A 26,788-nucleotide genomic window follows, 5' to 3' on the forward strand; every position below is an offset into this window, starting at 1 on the left:
AAAAAAAAATAAAAAAAAAATCCCAGAACTACCTGAGAGCCAGAGGAAGGAGTGAGAGCATGTGTTACATGAGGCAAATCCCATGGAACATTCACAGCCAGCCAAGGATACCTAGGCGATTAGGACTCCATCCTGGGAATGAATTAGCCAACAGGGATTTCTGAGAGCTGCAAGAAGACAGCAGAGCAATTTCTCACTTTCCAGGAGTCAAAAAGGAAGGCCATCACTAGACCAACACAGGGCTTAGGCCAGGCCTTGCATTGGCACCAGTGTCACCACTGCAAGCACAATGCCATGCATTTTGCATGACTTTGGCCATCTGGGAAGGCAAACACAAGAGGAATACACTGACCACCTTGGAATTTCTCCCCTGAGACTATGGAAGTTAAACATGGGGGAAAATACTTGGTTTCTGTCAGCATTATGCAATTCTTTTGACAAAGAAGGCATAATAAAAGTCAGAAAGTCTCATCAGTAGTACCCAAATACATATAAACAGATCCAGAACATACACAATTCACCACAGGAGGTAAAGATTCTCACATAGAAAAATAATTATATGGTTGGTGTAACTCAAAGTTGTGAGATGAGCCACGTGACAAAAAAAAAAAAAAGCAAACAAACCAATGCTCAGAACATGCCTGAGGATAAACTGAAATGGGTGGGGAAAGGAGGCTGCCAGTTTAGGCCAAAGACATACCTGTCTGGCAAAATTAAACACTGCAATAAAAGGGTTAACCATTAAAGCCATCTATCTCATTAGAAAACAGATATTTTTCTTCCAGCACCACTTATTGAGCAACATTTATCCAGAACACAGGATAACTGCTACCAAGGGTGGCATCACCAGGAGACACATTTGCCAGACACCAGATACATGGCAAAAAGAATATGGTTTTTTTTAGCTCCTCAAGTACCACATAGCATCAATCTAGAAGGCTCAGCACTCAGCCTGTGATGCTTAATGCTGGCGTTCATTCCAACGGGTAGATGACTGACGAGACACTGGGTACTTAAACAGAGATCACAATGAGGTTTGTTTTTTACCTGTAAACATCACTTAAAGCACCTGTCAGTGCAACTAAAGCATCGCATGTAGTAGTGGAAAGTGTTAATGAAAGCAAGAAATGAAAGCTATGTTTTCACATATTCCCTACCCTCTCCCTTGAAAGAACAAAAATTTTGCACGTGCCAAGAAAGTTGCCTTTGACAAGAAGACACTCGAATTAAAAGACGACATTGAAACACCAATAAGACGTGATAGGCTAAAGGCCGGGTGGGGGATCGCGTGTCAATGAGCATGTTATGAACTCTAAAGGTGCAGAACTAATGCAGAATCTGTGCAACACCCAAAGCAACAGTTTTCCTTTCCATATTATAAAGCTGATGGAATCAGAAAAAAAACCAAAAACAAAACACAAAACCAAAACCCCAATCTGTAACAAAGGAGGAAATTCAGGTCAACAAGGGTGGATAACTTACACCAAAGAATCTGGAAGGAATTAACTGAAAAAACCCTGCACCAAACTCAGATTAATTTCATATCACACAAAACAAGTGAACACAGATGACTGAACTACTGCTGAAAAATAAGGCCACATATTCCAAATAAGTGAAGAATTTGGCATGAGCAACTATGAACCAGTTAAAACGTGAGAGCTCTCCTTAGTGAAATAACAGAACCGCTATTTGAGATTCCTAATCAACTATAGAGGTGATAACAAGTAATTCAGGTCAGTCAGTGTAGCATCGTGGAAGAAAGGTATTGCCAAAAACACAACCTGGCTCATAGAGAACGGAAATTACAAAGGTAAACAAAAATAATTGTAGATAACATTTACAGTGTGAAAAGATTGCTATCATCTTCTCTTCCACTGTATCAGTCTAATACATTTCGTCTCCTTTTGAACCAAAAAATGGGGACATATCACAATAATAAAAGAGGCCCTTCCTCCCATGACTCATCCCACTGGGATCAGCATAAATACATCCAGAGCGTTCTCCCATTAAAACAGTACTACTTAGTGTAGGATGAAGTCAAGTTATCAAAGAGGGAGGGGGCGAAAAAAAAGTTACTTCATGCAAATAAAGTTTTAAGTCATTCTAAGTATTAAAATAATATTAAAATGCTATTTTAGAACTTAGTATTAAAAAAAAAAAAGAGAGAGACCACAGTTATTTTCAAACATTCTTGATAGTAGATTTTTAAACCAAGTGCTTTGATCTGACAGCAAGAGAGTTGCCAAAAAATAGAGACAGAGAAAAGAAGTGCGGCAAGCGACTGACAAGGAAGGCTTTCATCGGACTGCTTGAGAAAATAAGGTCATAATCAGCTGGTTTACCTGCCCCTCCCCCCGCCCTCGGTATTGAATGTTGTTCTAATCTGACACTTCAATCCTGAAATGAAGTTTCCCCTTCCTGTTATGGGAAACGTTAAGCAGTGTGACTTGGACTTCTGACACTTTGAGGTCCAAATATGTAACGAACGAATGTTGTCTCAATTCCCTGTATTCGATAGCAGGGAACAGTCTCTTTTCCTGGCTGCTGACAAACACCAAAGGCTGGCTGCGGTTTTTAGTCTTATAGTTTAAATTTATGCCTTGACACGGAGTGACAAACGTAATGATGAAGTCAACTCCGAACATTATTTCAAGCTTGAAATGCAGAGCAGGCACATGAATGTAGTATAGCAATTAAAATTGGCAAGATTGTAAAATACAGCTAAAGATATGAGCTTGATACTATATAAGGACATCCAACTCCTCTTGTTGGAATAACTTTAACACAACATTATGAATTATAGCAACACTTAACATTTTTGAAGAGTTGCTTAACCGAGTAAACTCTGAAGTCCTGTAGAAAGTAATCCAGGTCCACTACACTTGCAAGTATTACAAAGTTTACGCAAGAGTGTTTAAAGATTAAAAATATTTTATTTACACTTTTCTTTATACACATTTTATACATTTTTTTCAGTTTAAAAACTGAACAGAGCACATATGCAAGTCTGAGCATACTATATCCATAGCTAGGGAAAATTACCTTCTGCCAAAAAAAGACAAGAAAAAAGGCTTTAAAACAGTTAAAAAGAGGCAATTCTTAAATTATTCAGAGAAGTTTATAGGAGCCCTGGGGTAGTCATTAGACAGTTAATCCAAATGTACATATGAGGTCATATATATATAATTTTCTATAGGAAAAGTATTTCCAATTGCTAGCACAAACACAGCACAGTTTGAAAATAACTTTTCCTGTTAACTTATCAAATACTTATCAAGTACATTCTTTTCCATACAAACAATCTGATATCGTACACTGGAATCAAGCAGGATACTATAGTGGAATTGCGATCTCCAGCATATAATAATTTATTTTAAAAAGATCTACAAAAATAACAATATATAGGGAAAATATTTAAAATAAAAACATAGCTCACTCTTCCCTTCACCTGTTCCCAGAACTGACATAAAAGTTAGGTGGGTCCCACTGAGGTAATGAAAACCCCATAGGTATAGCTACCTTTACAGTCCTACCCAACACTGTATTTTCTAGACTTACGCCAAGGTTTTCTACCAGAGCCATAAATAAAAACTACCATCTGCAAAGACAGGTGGTTTTCCCCCAGCTACCAACTTAATATTAATGCAAAAGTATTTGAAATTGATCTTTGAAAGTTACTTTTAGAAGATTATATAAACATTAATTGAAATTTGGAAAGTGAGAAAGAATAGTAGAGGGAAATCCAGGAAAGGTGTGCTCAAAACAAGTCAGTTTTTCTGCCCCATACAACTAGTTTTATTAAGTTTACCCACACAAATGGAAATTTTAAAGTTACAACTTTCAAAAGTAGAATACAGATGCAAAAGTAGTCATTAGTATTTATTTTAAGCAGCTTCAGATTGTTTTGCAAACGTTAAAATCTCAAAATGTCAGCTACAGGACACCGGCAAGCTTTGTTTTAAATAGAGTACATGTGCCTTCCAGTTATGTTCTCTCCCACTGTCCTTCAGTGAGCCCTGCCACATGTGATGGACCACGTTTATTCAAGTAACTTCACCGGGTATGTGTTTATTAACGGAAGGAGAGCAGGAGGGATGTTTTCTCTGATGTCCCAACCCTATAAACACGTAAGCACAGGTTTAATAACATTTGCGCTTTTATGTTTGAAGTACCGTACAGTTTTCTGTTTTCTTTATGTTGGAATGTTCACATCTGTGAAGTACACATTTGAAGTGTTAAACGAAACAGGGGCCCAATTCACTGCTGTGGTTTTTTTTAATTTGTAAGGAAAATATATTAAAAAGGCAAAATACCTCTACAAATGTGACTATTTCTAAAAAGACTGTCATATAAATGCTGACACAAGCTTGAAGTTTATTTTTAAAGAGCCATTAGCATCTCCCTGTAATGCTTACCCTCCTTTCGCAAAAGAATGGACATAACGAGTTAAGCAATGTTTTTCTTTTTAAAGCGATTTGAATTTGTACCTGCTCAATTTTATCCTTTGCTTCCTGAGTGTCAAGTGAAGCTTTGTCCCTGATGCAAGCAGTTATCATATTATCAGCATGAAAAAACGCCGCACTTGGGTAAGGCAGGAGGTCCTCAAGAAAAAATGGCTGCAAATCTCAAGAAATCAGAGAAATATTAAAGTCACAAACCCTTAGAGCTAGTTATAACAGGACTGCTATCATAATGCTGAAAGTAGGGCATCCATGCTTTTCAAAAGAAAGTAACATAAAAGCAGGTTGCCAGGTAGCTCATATGCTGCCACTAGCCCCTCTTGCTAGCAGTGCTTTCTGAAACAGCAGAGCATTTGTAAAATCAATACTGCCTTCCTCCAGCTGAATCAATGGGGAAAAAAAAATTCAAAACATTTTTTTGCCACCTAATACCTCCCACTACAAAACTACTACCAACACTTTGTGGAGAAAAATGAGCTACTTTTTCCCTATGCAGCTCTTTGAAAAAAAAATTACCTGCCTCCTAAAAACAGATGGAGTAGCATGTGGAATGGGAACTGGCAGTATTCGGCCCCTTTACAAGAGCACTATGTTTTTTGTCCACTCTGGCTCATTTGAAAACAAAATTTCCCCCTGGAGCTAGTTGCTAAATTAAGACATGAAGCTGACACATTTTTGCTATAAATGTGAGAAAAAAAAACATTTTTAACTCACTATGTCCTCCTTTTTAAGAAAAGGCAAGTATACTTGCTGTTTACGAGAAGGTCGTGTGTTAAATTTTAAATATGTGGGTGAGATCAGATTTGCTGGTATTGCATTATGGTTAGGGTGGAAGAGAAAAAGATACCCCCTCAAACTTACTAATCAAAGATCGTAACTTACCTTTTCCTTGACAAATGAGAGGTATTTACATGTTTTTATAACTCATATTAATCTGATCACAATGCTGAAAAATTTATAGTAATAGGCAATTCTTATTAGCCAGTTTAGTTTTGTTTTTACTTAAACACTAAACTATCTGCAGCTAAATACTAAAAGCAAACACAAACAGAAATTTTCAATTAAAAAAAATCCTCTGATATATAAAGTATCCACTGCAATGTTCCACAGCAATGGAAAAGAGAATGTAAGCTAATTCTTTATTTCATGTTTCAAACAATAAAAGCACGGTAGAAATGTAAATTTACAAAACATTCTCACATACCCCCACATGTTCTAAACCCAAGCAAATTCCAATCATTACTAATGCTTGAAAGGTTACAGCCAGCTTCTCAATGAAGACATAACGTCAGGGAAGCTGAAACCAACAGTTCAAGTTAGAATTTCACAGAATAATTACTACTACAATCCTGAAGAAGATCTTTCAGAACTTGGCGCCTGAAGATAAATGTGAACTTAAAAGCAGAGCACCTAAAAATGATCTGGTTCTTCATGTTTCAAGTGTCAATACTCACCAATGACTTTAGTGGCAGTTGCTTAGCACACAGACCTTCAGAAGGTGCTTAAATACAAACTCAAAAACATAACTTGAGACACCCCTATCCTTATCGTTCTTTTTAATAAAGTCTTGGCCATGTCTCTTTTCTACACCTGAATCATGGAAGACCAGATATCCAGAACCACATCCATTCCCCAGACTGGCCTTAGATGAATGTGAAGTACTCCGTACTACACACAACATGCCCATGAAAGCCTTCTCAAGCAGGATTAGTTTTTGCTGTCCCATAAATTTATTGGGAAATAAACTGGTGACAAAAATAATAAAACAATAAAAAAACCCTTGGTTTTTTCCTGTGCCCCAATATTCTATGAACTATGTACAGTAGAAGAAGTACCTTTTTACTTGCACACAGCCAGCACCTACTGGAGTCAGTTTATCTCTGCACCCCTGCAGGGTAATGTACACACAAGTCTCACAGTGAAACTGAGGTTTCAGTGTAAGCTACGCTGGCTCTAAGTTAAGCTATTAAGTAAATTAATAAAATTAGTAAAATTAATTTCTAATTCAGAAAACTGAATTTTGATTTAAAAAAAGACTTAAATTTAACTGCAAACTAGCCTGCATCAGAAGGCTGAATCAATATTTGGTCCAGTCACTACTGGTGTAAGTAACTTATCACTACAGCTATGATCATATACATTTTCTCTTTCTGTTAAAACATATAGAAAGAAAATATTCTATCAATAAATCAATTTAAAAAAAATACATCTGCCAACTTGCCATATAGCTCCAAATCCTCACCTCTCAACCCAGAACGTAATTACTAGAAAAATATCAAAATATAAGTACGAGGAGTTTCACATGTTGTTTTAACCTCTATCAATTATTTCAAACTTTGTTTAGGCAAGTAGGTGTTATTTTTAACATAGGAAATTTGGGGTGATTTTGGTCCCTTTGTCAGTGCATTGTTTTGAACTCCCTGAGTACTGTACATTCCTTTTCTACAGTGATTTCTGACTGGAAGATACTGAATAAAGTGGTTTTGCATTGCTGCATATAAAGTAAAGTCTATTGCTTAAAGTGAAAGCAGCATAAGATTTTACAAAATATGCAGGTGAATGTTTCAGCATTTTGCCCCTAAACATCTGAACTAAGTGTGAGCCCTTAACTTCTCCTAATCTCTCCTTTAGATTCTAGAAGTGCCTAATTTCACATCATTAAATATAATCAGAACGTAATTACTGTTAGTATTTATGTCTTGGCAGATAGTTCTTCCCAATCTACCGTCAGTAATACCTGCAAGTTGGCACAACAGTTATTCAAAGCCCTCTTGGACCACACATCTCAATTCAGGCACTCCGAGGTCAGTAGCTATAGTTGTGTAGGTTTTTTTGTAAAACAAACAAAAATGGTACTAACCATCCAACCACCTAACTCCACATTTTCAAAAAAAGCAGTAGTTCATAGCAGTTGATAATTAAAATAACAATAAAAAAAGATTATAACATTTCAATACAAGTACAAACAAAATACTCGTATTGAAGTACGAGTACAAGCAAAGTACTGAGAATAAACTGTAGTTTATCCAGTTCCAAAAATAACTGTGGGTCAAAGCAGTGCTGAGCATTTGCTTACTGACATTTTCCATTTTCATAAAAAAAGACTAGGCAGCACATTCAAACATAAATGAAACTCAGGTAAGATGTGTTTACTTTTTAAAAAATAATTCATAAAATAACAAATTATCAACAATTCATTATGTAGCATCAATATAAAGAGCTTAAAGTTACTGAATCAATCAGCATATACTAAAGATAAGATATTTTGATACCAAACGAGGCCTCCAGTTACTTAAGAATTTTGAATTATTTAGCTCATTAAAGGATAGTACTATGCCTTAAATTCAACAGATATGGCTGAATCTGTGCACTAGTTAAAATAGAATATTGTAACTGCACACAAAAAGATGTATTTATATATAGTTTTTACAGTGTATGCATGTGTATGTATATATTTTTTACTCACCAACAAACACAATGCAGATAATAGAAGGCAGCTTAGAAATAGTGTTTTAAATATAAAAATGTTTCGTTTTCAATTTAGTAGAAAATGTGTAATTTGCAGTTTGGCAGACTTACTGGTACTACTATACAAAAACAGGAAAAAGGTCATGCAAAGGGGTTAAGATTATTCTTCAACGCACATAACGGAAAACAAAAACACCTAGCAGATTTAAGAATAGTTTGCAACTAATGGAAAAAGCATCCAAAAGATAACATAAAATACAGAAATGGTTTAGTTTTGTTCTTTTAAACCTGGCTGTACCCTAGTACAGATGAGCTTTATTTTGATGCTCAACAAAAAATAAGAATAAAGTTGTCCTTCTTTCCACAAGTATTTTGTTAAACTCAACTGACTTCAGAAGTATAGTGGTACAATGGCCATTTAAAAAAAAAAAAAAAGAGAGAAGAAAGTATAATGAGTATAATGGACATAAAATGTTACCAAAAAAACCCACACACTCAAAAAATATATTTTTCTTTCCCCTACTTACAATTACATTTGTTAAAAAAAAAAACAAAACCAAAACAAAACAAAGCTTTTACAACATCAGCCCAACTATTGGCTTTTCTAATAAACTTGGTAAGTAGTCTCCCTGTACATCCTGTTTCTCTTAAGCATTTAGCAGTTTTTCTTATACACAAGGTAATGTCTCTGAACGAATTCAACTGGTTTGTATTTTTGGACAAATTAGGTCTAGATTTTTGTCATTGAGTTGTTTGTTCTGTTTTAGCTGCAACGTCTAACATGCTCCAAAACATATTCAGGGAAGTGCAAGCTGCAAACTTGTAAGCCATCCAGCTTGCACGGCATCCTTGGATATTCATCTTCTTTCCATTTGTTCTCCTCTGGATCAAAGGTGAGAATCGAGTCACTGTAATGACCATTGTAACAAAGGCCTCCAAGAACCATTATCTGCTTGTCCAGAACAGCTACGCCATGCCCACTCCTACCAATTGGCATAGAAGCCAATATAGTCCATTGATCAGTATCTGGGTCATAAACCTCTGTAGAAGGACATCCTTGAGATTCAAAGGAAGCCCTTAGAATCACACAGACACCACCAAAAACATAAAGCTTACCATTATAAGAAATCATTTTGTGAAAGCATCTTGCGTAATTCATTTTGCATTTGTTCTCCCAACAGTTAGTGACCACTTGAGTTCTCCTTGTTCGCTGCTCTACTGTCCCTTCTTTACTGGGATCAAACACACACACTTGCTTAGAAGTTGAAGATGATGTAATTCCACCAGTGATATACAACTTGTTACCAAGCACAGTCCCTTCATGTCCGTATTTATTGACTGGATAGGGATCCACAAATTCCCATTTATCTTCAGTAATATCATACCGTTCAGTTGAGTAAAACGTTTCATCCCTGGTTCTCCCAGCCACTGCATAAACATACCTCCCAATAACTCCAACAGCAAACTCAGAACGTGGAACAGACATGTCTGCCATTCGTAACCAAGTGTTCTGTCTTGGGTCATATCTAAACACTTTGGATGAAGCATGAAACTCACCATCTGGCCCCAGTTCTTCCCCACCTAATAGGAACACAAAGTTATTCACAATGGCAAGGCAGTCTGGTCGTAAAGGTACTTGAGGACCCTCTAGTTCCCACCAGACCCTTGGTTTGTGCAAGAGAAGAATTTTACTGTTTACCATACTGTGTCCTATCATTCCTCTAAATACTGCAGTCTGGGGTTTGGCAGAACGAATTTTGTTCGATTTCATTTCCATCAAAGGCTGTTGGTGAACGCTATGAAAGTAATTCATGGCTTGGTCAACCTCATGTCGCAGCTGCCGGGAGTATCGATAAAACTCTGATGTTTTTACCTATGAATACATTTAAAAGATATTAAAATTCTGACCAAGAGAAACAATCCAGAAAACCTAAATGACTATGCGTCACTAGAAGATTATTTTACTTAGGTTCATTGAGACAATCTTGAAAGCAATTGAATTTGTGCATGGAGGGTTAAGTTAATGTATTGTTATCCAAAATCCAGAAGGCAATTTAGTGATTAACAGCAGTGACTAACAATTTTTAGCAGAATACTCACATGCAGAACATAAGCTAGAATTAGGCACAACTGAAATCCCCAAGTCTAAAAACCATAATTCCTTCTCCCCAAAAAAGCCTCTGTTTATCTCCTACTTAATCCATGAAGCACCTAAATTAAAAACGCACTATTTTCCTGGTTTTGAAAAACATTCTACATACCCATTCTGCGTTTACCAAGGTCTACCCTAGTCTAATTTATGCTGAATTCTCACAACCAAGCCCAAGCAGGTATTCCGAAATGCTAGGCTCTGCTCACAGAGCTATTTAATTGGGGCGGGTGGGAAGGGAAGGTACCCAAACCCCTTCCTTCAGAACATGTGATCACACTAACCATTCATGATGGTGGTTACCTTATGGTTTCCTCTCTGTGAGTCTCCACATGTTAACAAATGCCTTTAACACGAGGAAAACATCTCAACCTATAACCCTTTGGCCGTTCATTTGTTTGGTAAATTGCGGAGTTTTGGGTTTGAACTTCCACTTCCCAGGTGAAAGTTACAATCTTTGAATTACCACATAGTAGCAAATTGCTCTTTCTCAGTGCTATGTCAATTTGAAAAGAGGTATCCCTGCTCCGTTTTACTGGAGTTGGGAGGGGGGGAGGGGGGGAGGAAGATTCTAAGAATTTACCTTTCCAAGAGCCTTCCTACTCTCTAAGCCAATTTAAGTTCCCAAGACAATTACAAAACACATCCCTATCTTGAACATTTTAATTAATCTAGCTCCAGGCATCCCTCAGGTCACCATGTGATTCTCTTCAAAGAGGCTTTGCTCTTCCTGGACAGTCTGGTCTAACACAGCATTCTGAATTACACTTCAAAAACAAATAAAAACCCACTAGATATTGCTAAATCCACAAATCCTCTATCAGATTTGATCCTAAGTCCCAATTTCTTTCACATAAAACTGGACTGCTTTCAAACACTCTGAATTCCTTTAGTTCCCACCAGCTCTGAAAAAAATGTCAGGCCACTGTGAAATTTCAAAGTGACCACAAGATAAAAATCAAAAGCTACTATTTTTCAGTATCTGTTCTCCTACCTCCTCCTATATACACTTACCTAAGGGGAGGTGGTGTGAGTTTTCATGTACATGAAAAGCAATTTAGAAATGAATATTCTTTATTCCTTGTGAATAAAGTAGTTGCTTCTTCCATAAATCTACTATTCAAAATTTGTTAGCTTTCTGTTAATCATTTCTCTTCCTTATACAGTAATTAAGACATTCTGCTGTCAGATTAACATTTTTAAAGATCTTTTGGACTGTTACTATTGGACATGATTTGCACAGATTTTGAGATTGTTTTACACACCAGATTTTTTTAAAAAAAAAAAGAATACTAACCTACCATTTTAAAGCACTCTATAGCTCAAGAGTTATAATGATTTGATGTTTTTATTCACACTTTTTCTTTCCCCCACTTTATTTTGACAAGTTTAACTTATCTTTGCTTGGAAAAAGAGGATGGTCACATGCAGATTGCATATATTATTCTTCAGCAATACCCAACTTCTTTCTACTATTTGTACCAGGGGTGATAACGGAGTAAAAAAGTTTACTTAGGTATAATGCTTACAAAACACCCACAGTAAGCCCAACTCTTCTGGGGAATAACAGATCTATTTTCTTATTGCAAGTAAAGAATATATCATACAAACACAGGAGATCTGCTCATATGGAATTTGTTAAAATAAACCATATACCTTGCCTGACTGAAAAGACTGAACATAAATTCCAGAAAATATGCTGGGTGGGCAGGGGAGAACCACAGCACAGAAAAATGGTAAAATATAGAAAGCCTTAAAGGTTACAAAAAATGAAGCAGGAAGTTCAAATAACCAAGAATCACAGGTGGGATACTTTATCCTTAAAAGTAACTTTCAGATTCTAAAACAGCATGACTATTTCACATATTCCCAAACTGGAGCTATCATTTTTGAAAATAAACAAAAATATAAAAAATTTTTGTTCCATCTATATGCATTTCAGATTGTCTTGGATGATTATGGAAGACAACAGGATCAACACGCTTACAATGTGAAGCATGCCAGCAAAGCCTGACAGAGATGGAAGACGTTTTTTCTTTCCCCCTCAACATTTACAACTCTGTCTTTAGATCTAGAAATTGAAATGCCAGCCAGAAAGTGGAATTAAAATAAGCCTCATACATCCTCACCACTCTACTCCTTCACATAGCCTAAATCTCACCCCATGAGAGCAGGGAGGAAGGAATATCTCAAATCAAGGAAACGGGGAATATCTCAAATTCCAGAGACAGAATCTCAAGACCAGGGAATCAACCTACTAGTATTTTACTACTACTGATCTTGAAAAAGCAACTAACATCAAAGCAAAGCCTCAATCTCTTACCTTAGACCAGAAAGACATCAAGAAGCAAATGCAACTACTAGTTATAAATAACTCTTTCAGACTGAAGTTCGCGGGGAAGCTATCTACAAGCATAATCTTGAAGAGATGAAAATAAAAATACATAAGCACTAGGATTTCTTACAATATTCAGAAAAAAAAAACCCACAAAACAAAACAGTGATAGACAATATAAATTCTGGTAAGAAGAGGTAGTTGGAGGCTCCCTAGACTTTGCTCTCGAGGAAAAGTATTGGTGTTTCTAGCCAGCCTTCCACCTTTCACCAGCACAACTTCTGCCATACAGGAGCAGTACCTCTCCTGAGGCTCAAATGATGGTCTAAGATGAATGTTAGGCTATGCCTATATGAAAGTAGAGACTGCTCACTCTTGCTTGATGCAAATGAAAACAAAGCAAATGTAGGTCAGTTTGCCCACTTTCACATTCATACTATCTGCGTGAAATCTTCCAGAATTATTTGCAAGTCCTGTTCAGCCCACAGTAAGGAAAACCCTCCGAACCTACCTACCTGAATAATTTCACAATACTTTTAATTACTTGTGTGTATAATCAAAATACAGAAGCATTAACATTCAGGTGTTTAAATATTAAACCACAACTGTAACATCCAAACCAGATGGAAATGTACACTAACAGTAATGAACTTTGATGTAAAACAAATGTACATTTTTAAGAGTATATCATCAACGAATTGATAAAAAAATACGAATACTTCATAGCATTTTCAAAGTTTAAAGAGAAGGGTCTCACAGAAAGTTTAAGTTGGACTTCCTTACCGACCCCAGTCTCATTGTACACAGGGAATTTAATCCAAGTGCTAATGTGATTTTTTTACATTCTTTCCAATTCTTTCTCTTCAGTTTTCTGGACAAAACCTTCTTACAGAGGTTCTGCTGGGACATAGCACTAATGTAAGAGCTCCCTGAAGAACTCTCATGAGAACTATCTCATTGCATCATCTACCAATTATAGTGGTTCACAGTGGGACTTTTAGCTACACAGACAGGGAACAACATAAACAAAATCAAATGTGTCATTCCATAAAAAAAATAAATAAAAGAAGATGAAGAAAATAATTAATAACATCCACCTCTCTACTCACCCCTTAGGTAGTCTATACCAAAAGCATCAAAACTTCACCAAAATCACCACCATCCCTCCAGCCATAGTAAATCGGAGCTCGAATGCATTTTTGTCTTCTTCGTTTTGAATCAGTTAAAACATACAGTAAAAACTGCTGGCTTTCCAAATCAATGCAGTTATTAATCATTGCCTATTCTTCTGCTCTATTGCAATGTATGCTTCCTAGCTGCAATAGCTATGTAAGTTTCAGAATTTTCCGTCTATATTCTATCAAAAAGTAAAGCCAAAAATGTAAGCCATTAGTCTTTAATCTGAAAAGTGATCCCCACAAAAGACCAGAGGTATCCTGTGTTATGTTCATCATCTGTTCCTCTAAAACCTGTCAACAAACATTATCAAAATGTTAACACACTTACTCCAAATCAAAATTCAGTCAAGCAGCAAAAGCCACAAATGTGTCTCTAAACCAGCAGCAACCAAAATTACTTTGTAACCAGACTGTAGCATACATAGCATTGGAGAAGTTGCTGTACTTAACTTCCTCTTCTTCTAGCATGAGTTGTTACTTAGTTACATCCCATGGCCAGTATGAAAACTGGTCAGTACCTGGCTTTGAAGGGCTATTCTGCAAGTGCTACAAATCACTTGCTGTTTTTCAGCCTAACCATAGAAAGATAAGATGACATAGCCTCTGTACAGCAAGGACAATGCCCTCAAACTGAGTATTTTGCTGTTCTTTTTTATAAACTGGCAAGACAAATTATCACAATCAAGCTCGAATCTAACTCAAATCTAACATCTCAAATCAAAGTGGAGCCAACAATCTGCATGCCAGAATTGAGATGCTCAGCACATAATACTGCTAGCAAATCTATCCATTCAGCAATAACCTTTAGACATAAAAATATTAAGCGCAGCACCTATTTAAGGTAAGAGGGGCCCACTAACCTCATCCACTAGACACTTCTTAAAAGCTTCAGCATGCGAAGTTCTAGAAGTGGATACATATGAATTACTAGACATGGAGGTAAATGAGAAAAAAAAGAGAGAAATTCAACATATTTATCAAAGGTAAAGTCACAATGACATAAAATGACAATGACATCTTCTCAAAAGTTACTTTTCTAGGTACAGGAAAGCACATACTCAATGTGCTAATCATTCCACCTTTAAAGCAGAAGCTGATTCATCTAGTGATAGTAAGTTTCCGATTTAAGCTGGGAATTTATAAATCAGCATGGTCTAGTCATAACAAACCCTACAGGCTGGACATCAAAAAAAAACCTTTCGATTTTAAGGACAGAGGTTTTGAAAAAACATTTCAATCTGAGTAGTACACAGAAAGTAAATGGAGCTTAAACAGTATATGAAGGAAATCATGACATGGTTGCCTCTAATAACACAGAGGTAAACTCCATGATCTAGGATAAATGCCCTCTAACTTTTATCTCCTACCTTTGTCAAGACTTAAAGAGTCATGGACATGTTTCAAATAAAAAAAAAAAAAGTGTAATACAGGTAATGGAAGTTGTGCTTCTCTGCATACACTTTGCCTTTATTTTCTAACTATTCCCTAAATCCTTACTTCATTTACCTTTCCATTTTCCCTGATACATCTACATCTATTGTAAGGGCTGAGGAACAAAAGGTGTATCTATTCATACTTCAGAAGCAGTTCTTCCAGAACAGTTTAGACTAAGCAAACAGACTGCACCTTCACTCCAAATGCACATCAGCCTCAAGGTATAATCTGGAGTCACCCATCAACTCCTTTTTAAAAGGACAAGCCATCCTACTCAGAATGTAAATCTCTTAAAAAAATCAAAACAAAACCAAAAAACAAGGTAAGAAGTAGAATGGCTTAAGAGGCCAAAAGTATCCTTACTGTGACTTGCAAAGTTAAGTTATATAAGTTATTTATATACTACAATGACAGTCATCTTCGAAATGTGTATTAGCAAGATTACATAAGAGTACATATGACAAGCCAGCCAGTGTATAGTGAACACAGAGCTCACTGAACTGTAAGAGTCAACCTCAGATTTTATTTGGTACATTCATGCAGACGTTTAGTATGTGCTGGCTTCAGGAAAAGGGTGAATTCTCTTTGTGTATCTCAAAAAAAAAAAAAAAAATTTATTTTCCCCCTTCTACACAATGAAGACAGTTCTCCTCAGGTTACTTCTAGAACTGTTAACAGACATGCTCTTTTATTTAAAAAAAAAAAAGAAAAGTGTCTGTATTTTTATGTTAGCTCCAACTGGAGTTGTCCTTTGTCACTTGTCACGCTGGATTACTCAATTGCTCTCTAACCAGGGCAAAACACAAATACATTCCTAGCTGCAGCAACAAATGACAGACTTATTTAGCTGTGTTTCCCTCTGCTGAGTTGTCCCACTCCAGAATCTGCACTGGCTTCTCTCTGCTCCCACATACAATTAATAGAAAGAGTATTCACAGTTAAAGCTTTTACAGGTGGGCATAAAAACTGGGACGCTGAAAGGAATTTCTCTCCTTAGGTTGCACCTATCTGACCATTTGGTAGCTGTCTAGATAAAACATGAGAAGCACTGTATGCAGGATTTACACCACTGATACCAAAACCAGCTCCAGAAGTTATACCTAAATATGATGCTGAAGACCAACATACACTTTTCACTTACAGGAATTTAACTGAAGACAGCTTGATGCTTGAACTTCCACCCCAAAAACTCAAGAGTTGTAGCCGAGTCTTTCAGATGAGTCTTACCCTATTAAATTGACCTTAAAAATACTCTGGATCCTATCAGTTTTCCTACTGCAGGGCTTAAATGATGTAATAATAAGGCAAAAGCATTATTAAAAACAAGACACTACACAGTATCTTGCAGAGTTCAGCTCTTAGTAGCTGGAAATATTTTAACCCAATATAAACGTTACATTACTGTTCTAAAATACGTCTAGGTATTTATTTTGTTTATGTCTATAGGCCAATACAGGATCATAAATGTATTTTATATATTATTACATCCTCTACTCAATTCACACACACAAAAAAATGCAAAATATAAAAAAATCACTAGTCTCTGAAGTAATTAATAGCTTTTATAATTTAAATACAAATAAGTATAAGCATTACTGCTTAAATGATCCAGTAGCCCCTAAAACCACCAAGAACAATACAACTTTACCTGTATATTCACTAGATACTATAGTAAAAATATATAGGAAATTAATTTGTAAGAAGCCCAACAAAAACACAGGGTCTTAAATCCTATTAATTCACCGACAGGTGAAAAATACACAAGTTAAAGCTGTATCTTATCACATAAAATTAACATTGTTAAAACAAAACAGCAGAGCTTAAGCAATTCCTAACCTACATACCCTTACTGTTACTAGCCTGAGAGCACTGCTTACAAAGTTTTGTCATTCTCTACTGTTGACAAATACTCAGAGGTTCTCAGGAACTAGAAAACAACATTTTTTTTTGTCTATTCTTCAACAGAACAGTAGAAAAAGCAAGTTTTCTTTTAACCTCTTAATACATACAATGGTCAGCTGAATTTTAGATCACCTGTTACAAGGATTCCTCTGACATTTAGAGTAAATCATTACATTTCACATCATCAATAACTTTTGATAATATTATGTCCCTTGTCTAGAATCAAATGTATGTGTAACTGCAGGGTCAGGGCTTAGTTCCAACTGCTATGTAACAGCAGGAGCACTGAAGATACAACAACAAAAACAGCCTGCAGATTTAACAGCAGATGCTAGTTTTCATTTGTAAATAAAAAAATCTGTACTTAAACCACACAAAATCTACAGTTACTATGTTTTGATTATATTGATAACAATTAACATGACATATGCCCTACATACTGTATGCACCTCTAAAATCTCTGGAAAACAAGCAGCAACTTGGGGAAAACAGTAAGAACAACTGAAATAAAACTTGATGCAAGTGACCTTATTTTAAAATGTCCTTTCAATATTAAGTCACTTAAAAACATGTATTGTAAACCTACCTGTTCTCCAGCCACTGTACATACTATTGTCTAATAATCAGATAACAATACTTTTAGATGTTTGTCTTCTATGGGTTTATTAAAAAAAATAAACGCTATCTATTTGTTCCTCCTAATAGATTTGGGAATCTTACCTATTTAATGACATGCTGCCCTAGCTAAGTGATGAATCCTGTCTAGTGGTTTTCAAATGCACCAACCTTCTCAAAAACACTGGATGGTGTCATCAAACAAAACCTGATGTTCTGAATGATGGTGTCCGTATGCCTCCAGCGTCTTCTATCATGGCGTAGCCAGGCCTGAACAGCTTCATACAGCTCTATCTCTGGAAACCTGCTCAGATGATCATTATCCAAGTAAGACATGAGCTTTTCAAAGCTCAGATATGAAAGGAAGTCAGGTCTGGACATGAGTGGCACAAAATTCTCTAGCAGAAAGGAGTCCAATTTTTCCCTGACTCCTTCGATGTTTACACCAAAATCATCCAGAAGTCTCATAATTTCTGCACAGTTTTCTAAGCAGATTTTAGCTAAGAGAAAAGAGCAGCAAAATTTTACCACCTCTATAAGCTGGACATACATGGCAGCCTGAAGGATTTCATGAACAGTGTTCATACTCAGTTCAATAGTTCCATAGTACATGAATTGGAGGACATGACTGAAGCCTGTAGCTGTCAGACCTTTCAAATGGATTTTGTCCTGATCTCGTTCTCGCATATCAGCTGTGAACATAATCCTGAAGTAATCACTCTGGGTGGCAAGCAGTGCTTTATGGGCCTGAAATTGGTGGTCTTCAATGACAAGTGTGACATCAAGAAGCAATCCCTCCTCATACAGTGCTCTGAATCCAGCAGAGACACTGGTGTCATGGATGGAGGAGCTAAACCCTTCCACGTCCCCTGCCATGAATCACCTGGGGGGAAGAAAAAATAAATAAATAAAAATAAAAATAAATTGTTATTTCTAATAACATATCACAAGCCTTTCCTGACCAGATAAATCCTAACTGAGATTGCTTTTATCAAGACTTAAAAGTCTTCACCATCCTTTTTGTTTTCAGCTGAAAAACCAACCTAAGAAACAACGTAAAACACAGACTTTAAATATTTCTCCCCCCAAAACAGTCTCATTTTAAAGAAAGGGTAATGAACCAGAATAACCATGCAATACTGCCAAAGTGATTCCTCACTCCAAGCTACTTAGTGGTCAGATAATGAATATGCAATGCTAAAAAGGTTGCCATGGTTTTCTTCCTATCCCCCCTCAATCTTTCTAAAGATTTTATCTCAGGGGAGCAATAAAACACCCACTCTCGGATATAAAAGGTTTCAGAAAGGAGGCCGAACTTCCTTAACTTCAGAAACAAGCTCCAGTAGATTTGTACACAGTAAAACCTAAAAAAAATTGTCTCTTTAAAAAATATATGTCAATTTATCCAAAAGTTATTTCTAGGAAACTGAACATTTTCAGAGATACTATTTAAGTCTGCATGTCTCACTTCTCCTGCAACAACATAGTCCCTTTCCCCCCACTTCTTACTGTAGGGATTAATTAGGTGACGAGATTTATAAAATGCAATGTATTAAGGCAATACATACTGACAAGATTAGGTCACAATAAATAATATTCTGTATACTGGGTTTAGTGAAGCTTAATTGCTTATTAAGTATTTGAACATTTGCAGATGCATAGTGTTACTTACATGCAAGCTACAGTCAAACTGTAAATAAGTCAAAGAGAAATTAAAAGACTAATAGGATCCTACCCCATTAAAGTTAAGGAAGATAAATACTCAATAAAAATCTGTATCAAAAACTATTAAAAAATCCAGGAAGTTGTCACAATCTTGCTCAACTTCCTTGGGTTTAGGTCAAGTGAAGTTGCACAAGGCAGCTTGAATCAATTGAACAATTTATCACTAGTCAAAGGGCAACAGCGCGCTCCATTCTCCCTCTCTGGTATTTTGGGGTCTGGGCTCCTGCTGCCTACTTTGAGTCATTTCTGGGGTTCGTTGGACTGCTCTAGAAAGCCAATTCAGCTCATAAACCTGACAGAAGTTCCCCCCCAAGGCAGGGGAACAGGACACACACACAATGACACATGACACAAACACCACCCCCCAGCACACACAAAACCTCAAAACCAGAGAGCTTTCTGTTTATCAGTGGGCTGACTTCTGACTTGACACAGCAGGGGTTATGGCGCAAGAACCAACCTGATGTAGAGGGCAGGACATCACACATAAGCAGGAACAGGGAAGAAGAGTAACATCTTCCCGTTTTGGCATCAATCGGCTACTAGAATTGGTTCAACCACTTTTGTTTCACTTTATCCCACCTTAAATTACACTGCAACATTCACTCAGTTATGTGTGTGTTTTACCCTGAATTTCCTATAACAATTAAAGTTAATAATGTTTTGGTACTGGTAACCTGCATGAAAAGCTAAATAACACCAACATCAACACATTTAAAAAACTGCTAGTTATCAAGGTTATAGAACTTCACAGCAGTATATGGACTCAGAAGTGATTTTGGTTGGCCCAGGTTTCACAACTTCCAAGAGCAGTTATACTAGTCCCGATTCCTCAAGCACCATGTCCTGACTGCTGCCATTTTACCTAGAACGTATTTTATTAGACTCCATCAACAGATAATAATCTCCTCTCCTTAATTCATCAGCACACATCCTGGAAAACAAAACTGGAGATACTCTTTGTCTAAGCAAAACTAAAATGGTGAGTGGGTGTTTGTAGCCACACCTCATGGAATTAGCACCGCTCCCACACTGTTGAAGCCTGCTGACAGGTTCCGTGCACAATAGAGTTAATGCCGGGAGCGTTCATGAAAGTTAAGGTTTTATGACAAAATTCAAATTCCTTAAAGTAAGAGCAGCAGCAAGAGAAAAAAGCTGACGATCACTTTCTTGCCAATATCCACGATAGCACACTCCCCTCAATGTCACTGGGGAGAAAATGCAAACTGCTCTGCAGCTTTATATTGCAAGTCCCTTATTCCTGAACACAGCACATGCCTACCAGAAAGAGAAATTACCATCAAATATTTTTCTTAGCTGTTGTCAATTCTTGCATAAAAACAGAGAAGAGAAGAATTACTTTACTAACTCTCAGCACCTGAAAAAGAAGCAACAAGCTGAAGAGGAAGCTTAAAGCCTCACTTTTCAGGATTTTGCTTTCTTATTGGATTTCTGATATCAAATACAAAGTAAACATTAATATTAGCTTTTTTCTTTCACTAGAGCACTTGTAATGCCTCCCTCCCCCACCCACAGTTCTCTGATGTTTAGTAATAGTTCAGCTCATACTTCAGTCCTTCCTGTTTAAGAGATTTAACGGTCACCTGCCTTTAAATAGGCCACCCATTTTCATAAACTATCAGCAACTTGAAACAACTATGTCTCAATTCTGTTTGAAATTGGCAAAGAGGTTCAAAGGTTACCAGTATTCTCAGACAGTACAACTGTGTAAGTTGCATATCTTTAGGAGACCAACTAAGATGCATGGCTCAGCTTCAATTCCAAGATCAATCGAAAAGACAGGACAGGATAGCTAGGATAGTTGGAATTTACAAGTGTGAGACATGAACAGAATAACATATATTTGGAGAAAAAAAAAAAGTCAGAAATGAAGCAACATATATTAATTTGAAAGTAACAGGATCTCCTATCACACAGGCTCATGCAGGCAGCAATCTCACAGAAGGGATTTCTTCAAAACAGTACATACATTACTGCGTACTTGAACAACATAGAAGAACCATACCAGTGAGCTCAAAACACATACTAGGGTCTTTCCCCTTAACTTGAGAAAGATAATTACATTATAGGCACTCTGCAAATAAAAGGAGAGAAATTAACTTCTACATAGGATGGCTTTAGAAGGTCTCTTCCAAAGAAGCAAAAAGGAAAAGCTGGCAACTGAGGACAAGTAGAGACAAGCGGTAAAGGGTAAATGCACCAAATCCAGAGGAGCACCTCCACTGTTCCTTTTAAGGATCAAAACAAATAAATAATACACAAAACCAAGAAACCAGCATTAGAGAGAATCCTGGGCAACCAGCTGTACATGGTCCTGCTGAGCGGGGGATAGACCGGGGGGGTGGACCAGGTGACCTCCAGAGGCCCCTTCCAACCTCAACCAGTCTGTAATTCTGTGACCATGTTGCTTTTCCACAGAGACTGCACTGATTTGGGTTTTTTTTTATGACCATTCTTTTAATTCTGTTTAAATAGCAATAAGACACACAAACACACAAAAAAATCAGTTATAAGCTACTACCCTCCAAATTCTAAATCTATCAAAAAATAAGGTGTTAGAAATGACCCAAATACGTTTTAAAACCCACTGCATTTAGGTACCGTTTAGGGTTCTAATTTTCACATCTCCCTAAAACTGGCTATTCTGTAAAAACATATTAAAAGCAGAAGTCAGCCACAAACCTCTACAATGGTAACAAAGTGGTCAACACTCTGAAATTATTATTTCAGAATGTTTTAAAAATGTGGGGGTGTAAGTCACTTAATCCTTCTTTTCACATCCCTGCTTGTATTATTTTTAGTGAATGTACAGTTTTCAATCTCAAAATATTCTTCTTCTCAAACGTCAGACAGCATTTAATGGATTATTTAAATAGAGAAAAATACAGTAAGACTTCTCCGTAACACCATCTAAAGCAGCTTCAGAATTCTACAAGTGAAAAGCAAAAGACCACTTGTCTTCATGCATGAAATAAAAGCAGTAAATACCCTTTTTTGGCATAAAGCCATACACAATATTAGCAGATACATTTTTCTTTACAACACAAAAATGTATTGGCCAGTGCAAGTACACATGGGGGTTAAAATAGCACAGAGACTCAGAAACGAGACAGTTAAATGCTTATTATGATCAACTGGTAAAAATCTTCATTTCTATAGCTAGCATCCTTCATCAAAAGCAAACAGCAATGTGGTAGTTCAAATATTAAAAAAGCAATACAAAATACTCTCAAATGAAGTCATTTTTCTAAAGCATAGCTATGCCATTCCTCCCACACACAGACTTGCAATCTTAGATGTAATTCTATGCACTATTTGAACGCTGCAGCTTATTTCCCAGAGGACAATAACGTAACAATTTTTTTTTTCATATTTTCAATAAAAATGCAAAATTTAGAGTTAGATCTTCTTCATCCATGCAAATCACAATAGCACACTTAATCCTAAGGAAGACATGTAGCCTACAGTGGTCTATAAGAAAACTGGAACAAAAAATTCCAACGTATAAACAATAAAAGGGGAAAAAAAATAATCTAAGTTGACATTCTGCATTGTTCTGCGCATACAAGAGCTGATCAGTATAATGCAGCACAGGAAGTAAGATTCTCTGCTGAAAAGCCAAAAAAGAAATACACTTAACCTTATTAGCTTTCCCTGACATTTCCTCCTCTTTTAGCACATAATGCATTACAGAGTCTACTCTGCCATGACTGTAAAAGCACTTACTTGGAACACAGATTTCTCATCTTTATTCCGCAGCTGTAATAAAAGTCTGAAAACCCTGTTCCAGACTGCTTTTTCTTGCTAAACAAGGAGAACCTTCTTTCCTCTGGGTGTCTGAGGCTCTTAGTCACAAGCAGAAGAAATGGAGTCTAAATGCACAGGCTATTGAAAAAGGAAGTTATGGAATACTCACTTTTGGCTCATGTCCTGCTTGATTTAAAAAATCTATCTAAAAAGCAGTATTTACTGAAAAAGTGCCCTTTAAATAAGTGTGTTTATGTAATACGTAAGCTTATATGCACTTTCTAGGGATAGAAATATATTGTTCTAGGAAAGGAATTGACAATACCAATTCTAGCACGCCACCTGAAAGACAGATTTCTGCTTTCCTTTACTGCTGTTCCTTAAGAACTCATCTGAGATGCTGAGACAGAACTAGCAAGTTCCTTTGTTTACAGATTTTGAAGTACTTGTTCATTCTACCTACCTCATAGAAATTCTGAGAAAGCACCTTTGTGAACACTGCTGAAGAACCAGTTTTCATAAAACAAAACACTGTATCCAAGAGTTACATGAAAAGATTTCACCAGACATACAGACCATACTTTGGTTACAAAGTACTAAAATAGAGCTTAAAATCCAATAATCTGTTCCATCTATGCCATTCCTTTCATCCATTAAATGCATGCATTTAAATGCAAATTTTAAAGCCATTACCTATGCTTTATTGAGATGCATAGCAAAGACTGCTTTGAGCAGAACTCTTTGACCCTGATTTTGTTGAAACACCTTCCTGTACAAATAGGCCATTTCTCCATAGTCAAATGTTACATACATGTATGAAAATACCATACACAGGCATTTGAACATAGAAGCAAAACATTCACAACTGCACATACTCATCACTAAAAAACGGGCCTTTGAATGCAGTGTACTGCAATGAGTGAGAATGCAAACACTGTATAAACATACGTTTACACAGTGTAAATAATTTATCCCCCAAATTAAACCTTTGTTTACATGGTCTGACACTAAAACCATTAAACTTTGTCCGAACCACCAGTTCTTATCACAATTCCCCACTAACGGCAACAGAATGAATGATGTAAAAGTGAGATAGGTCAATAACCAGTGGGTATCAAAATATCCCATTGCTACAACAATTGCAAATGTAGGAAACAAAGAATCATATCAAGTTTGCATGTGTTTTACCCAAAATCATGTATAATTAATATGCTAAATTGGGGAAACAATTTATCTTAAACACTTCGGTAGGTTCATACTAAAGACTTCACCCAATCTGTGCTAAGAATTCCAAAAACACTGGATTACTTTAGAGGCGAGGAGTTAGGAGCTTACTGGTCACTGTCAGTCAGAGGAACCAGACTGCCAGAACTCCAGAAATTAAAACTTGGGTACTCCTGAAAACTGTCCACACTTCATGAAGAATTTCTTAGGGGCATGCATCTGACCATGACAGCTCCTCTTACAATCTCTACCCATGTTGCTATCTCTGAGCAATCTGCATCAGTTCATAACAGTGGCACTTTTATAACACATCAGTTGTCTCTGAGGTCATTAAGGTTATTCTAGAAGCATTATCAGAACCAATTATAACCAAATATACTGAAACTCAGCATGGATTGTGTCTCAACTCAGTATGGTTGTATGTCACTCTGTAAGTATGGTAGAACTCTGCTGAGTAGTGTTTGGCTGTCTTCATAGAGTACAATACTAGGAGAGAGTGCTTAGTTCCATTTTCTTTTTGAAAAATCTCTAACTCAAGCAGATGCGTTGGTGCTCTCATAGGCATTTATTTATAATGGATAGGGTTCTCAACTCATATTACTCTCTGCTCCTAAAAGCTTGCATTATAACCAAATTCAGTCTTTCTGCACAAAATGATCAAAATGTTACAAGCACACACACACAAAATATCAGAACCATTTTGTTATAAAATACTGTTGAAGAGTATATTTTTCACACATGTTGAATTTAGGTGAGTATTAATTGATTATATGTCAGAAACTTCCCATTGTACAACACTAGCCACCCAAGAACAAAATACGCTCCCCCAATCAGCCCTTAAATCAAGTTTTAGGATGACTATCAAAAGGATTCTGATGAAAGCACATGCTTGAGAAACATTTTAAGACTACCAGACATATGTATCAGCTGTAGTTACTTGACCAGTCTAACTTCACTTAACTGAATCTAAACTCAGCTTCTGTCTCATGAATTAGTATCAATGAGATACACATTAGCTTCTTGACATACTAGTGCATTATGTGGGTGATGCAACTGTACTCCAGACATTAAGAAAGTTTAAACCAATTGTCTAAAAGATCACTGCACCACTACACCTGTAGAAAAACATGTTCCTGCACACAGAGCAAGCTCAGGTCAATGCTCTTCCAATTATATTTACTAATAACAGAACAGGTACCCAGTATAAAATATTTTTAATACATCCATAAGAATAAGTCTTTAACTGGAAAAACCTGTATCACTAATACCTAAGAGTTAGACAATGCTCTCAAAGCAGACAGAATTGCTTTATCCTGAGTGCCAACATTCTTTATTATATACACTTATGGCTTTTATAATGATTAATTTTTCAAAATGTAAGAACAAATTATTAACAAAGAGTGATTTTCTCATTGTGAAGATATTTATCAAGAAAGTCACAGTGTATTTTATACAGAAAAATAGCAAATTAACTATTTCTTAGCAGCAAAAATCTAATGCTACTTGTTTATATCAAGGTGTTTGGACTTTAGCACATAAACATTTAGCATAATAAAAAGGTAATGAGCTACAAATAGTACTTAAACTACACTAGTAAAAATAATTTCAATCTAAATTAAGATAGTTGAACTACCCCTTACTTTTATTATCTGTATATTTTTTGCTTAGTTAATACTTTTAACATCATCTGAGAAAATGAGATTGAGATTTTGCCTTTTGTTTAAGACACAGAGCTTTTGACCTCAATGCCAACCTCATTTGTCAAAAAGACAGAAATCTCAAACATATTAAATTCTACAAGTTTTCCCCCAAACTGGCAGCTAGATAAATGAAAAGACCCAGTGTCTCCAGTGTGAGCTCAACAGTTATCTGTTCTGCTTTGCTTGCTGAAAGGCAAATCAACACATGTGTAAATCCAAACCAGCTAGAGGGTATAATTAAGGAAAGTGAAAGGAGATGAGTGACAGTGGGAAAGTTTATAGGACATATGGTAGAAATTAAACATGTTGGCTAGGTGTTGGAAGGAAAAAGACAGAAAGGATGTTGGCACATGGCAGTAGGCTAAGGGGATCTGAGTGTGAACTAGGGCAATGGTAGTGAAAGAGCTGGGTTATTATCTTAGGGACGAGTATACACAACAAAGAAGTCAACAGGAAGCCAGACTTCAGTAGTTCTGCACTTTTATCCAGTAACAGCTTTATAGTTCCCCTATTCTTCTTCTAAAGGAGGAAATAATAATAAAAAAAATTAAAACCTGTAGATTTTTAAGTGACATTTAAGGATTTACCAGTTAGGTCAAAGCTCCAGTACCACTTCTGAGCAGTAGTCTACTCGTTCTGCTCACAGATACTTTTTTTCTCCCCCAACGTCGCTGATCGCAAAACAGTGTAGGAACTCAGATGACCTATTTCAGCTTGTCTGCTTGACACGTTTAGCTCATAGGCCGAGGTCCCCAACGAACGGGACAGGCAGTCTCAGAGTTAGCGACGTGCCGCCGCAGCAAACGCGTCGCCCGGCCCGGGGCCGCAGC

At 36.6% G+C, this 26,788-nt stretch overlaps 1 protein-coding gene across 1 annotated transcript in view; it reads right to left on the reverse strand.

Annotated features, from left to right (window-relative positions):
- Window positions 1–8,678: 8,678 nt before the first annotated feature.
- The window catches only part of KLHL15 (kelch-like family member 15), a 20,406-nt gene continuing 2,296 nt past the window's right edge, over window positions 8,679–26,788 (reverse strand). The window contains exons 2-3 of the mRNA XM_009893109.1: window positions 17,713–18,424; window positions 8,679–9,801 (exon numbers count right to left, since the gene is read on the reverse strand). Coding sequence (XP_009891411.1) covers window positions 8,692–9,801; window positions 17,713–18,417 — 1,815 coding nt within the window. The 5' untranslated portion in view covers window positions 18,418–18,424 and the 3' untranslated portion in view covers window positions 8,679–8,691. The remainder of the gene's footprint in view (window positions 9,802–17,712; window positions 18,425–26,788) is intronic.

This window comes from Charadrius vociferus, unplaced genomic scaffold (genome assembly GCF_000708025.1).
Source record: "Charadrius vociferus isolate BGI_N301 unplaced genomic scaffold, ASM70802v2 scaffold169, whole genome shotgun sequence".
NCBI lineage: Eukaryota > Metazoa > Chordata > Aves > Charadriiformes > Charadriidae > Charadrius > Charadrius vociferus.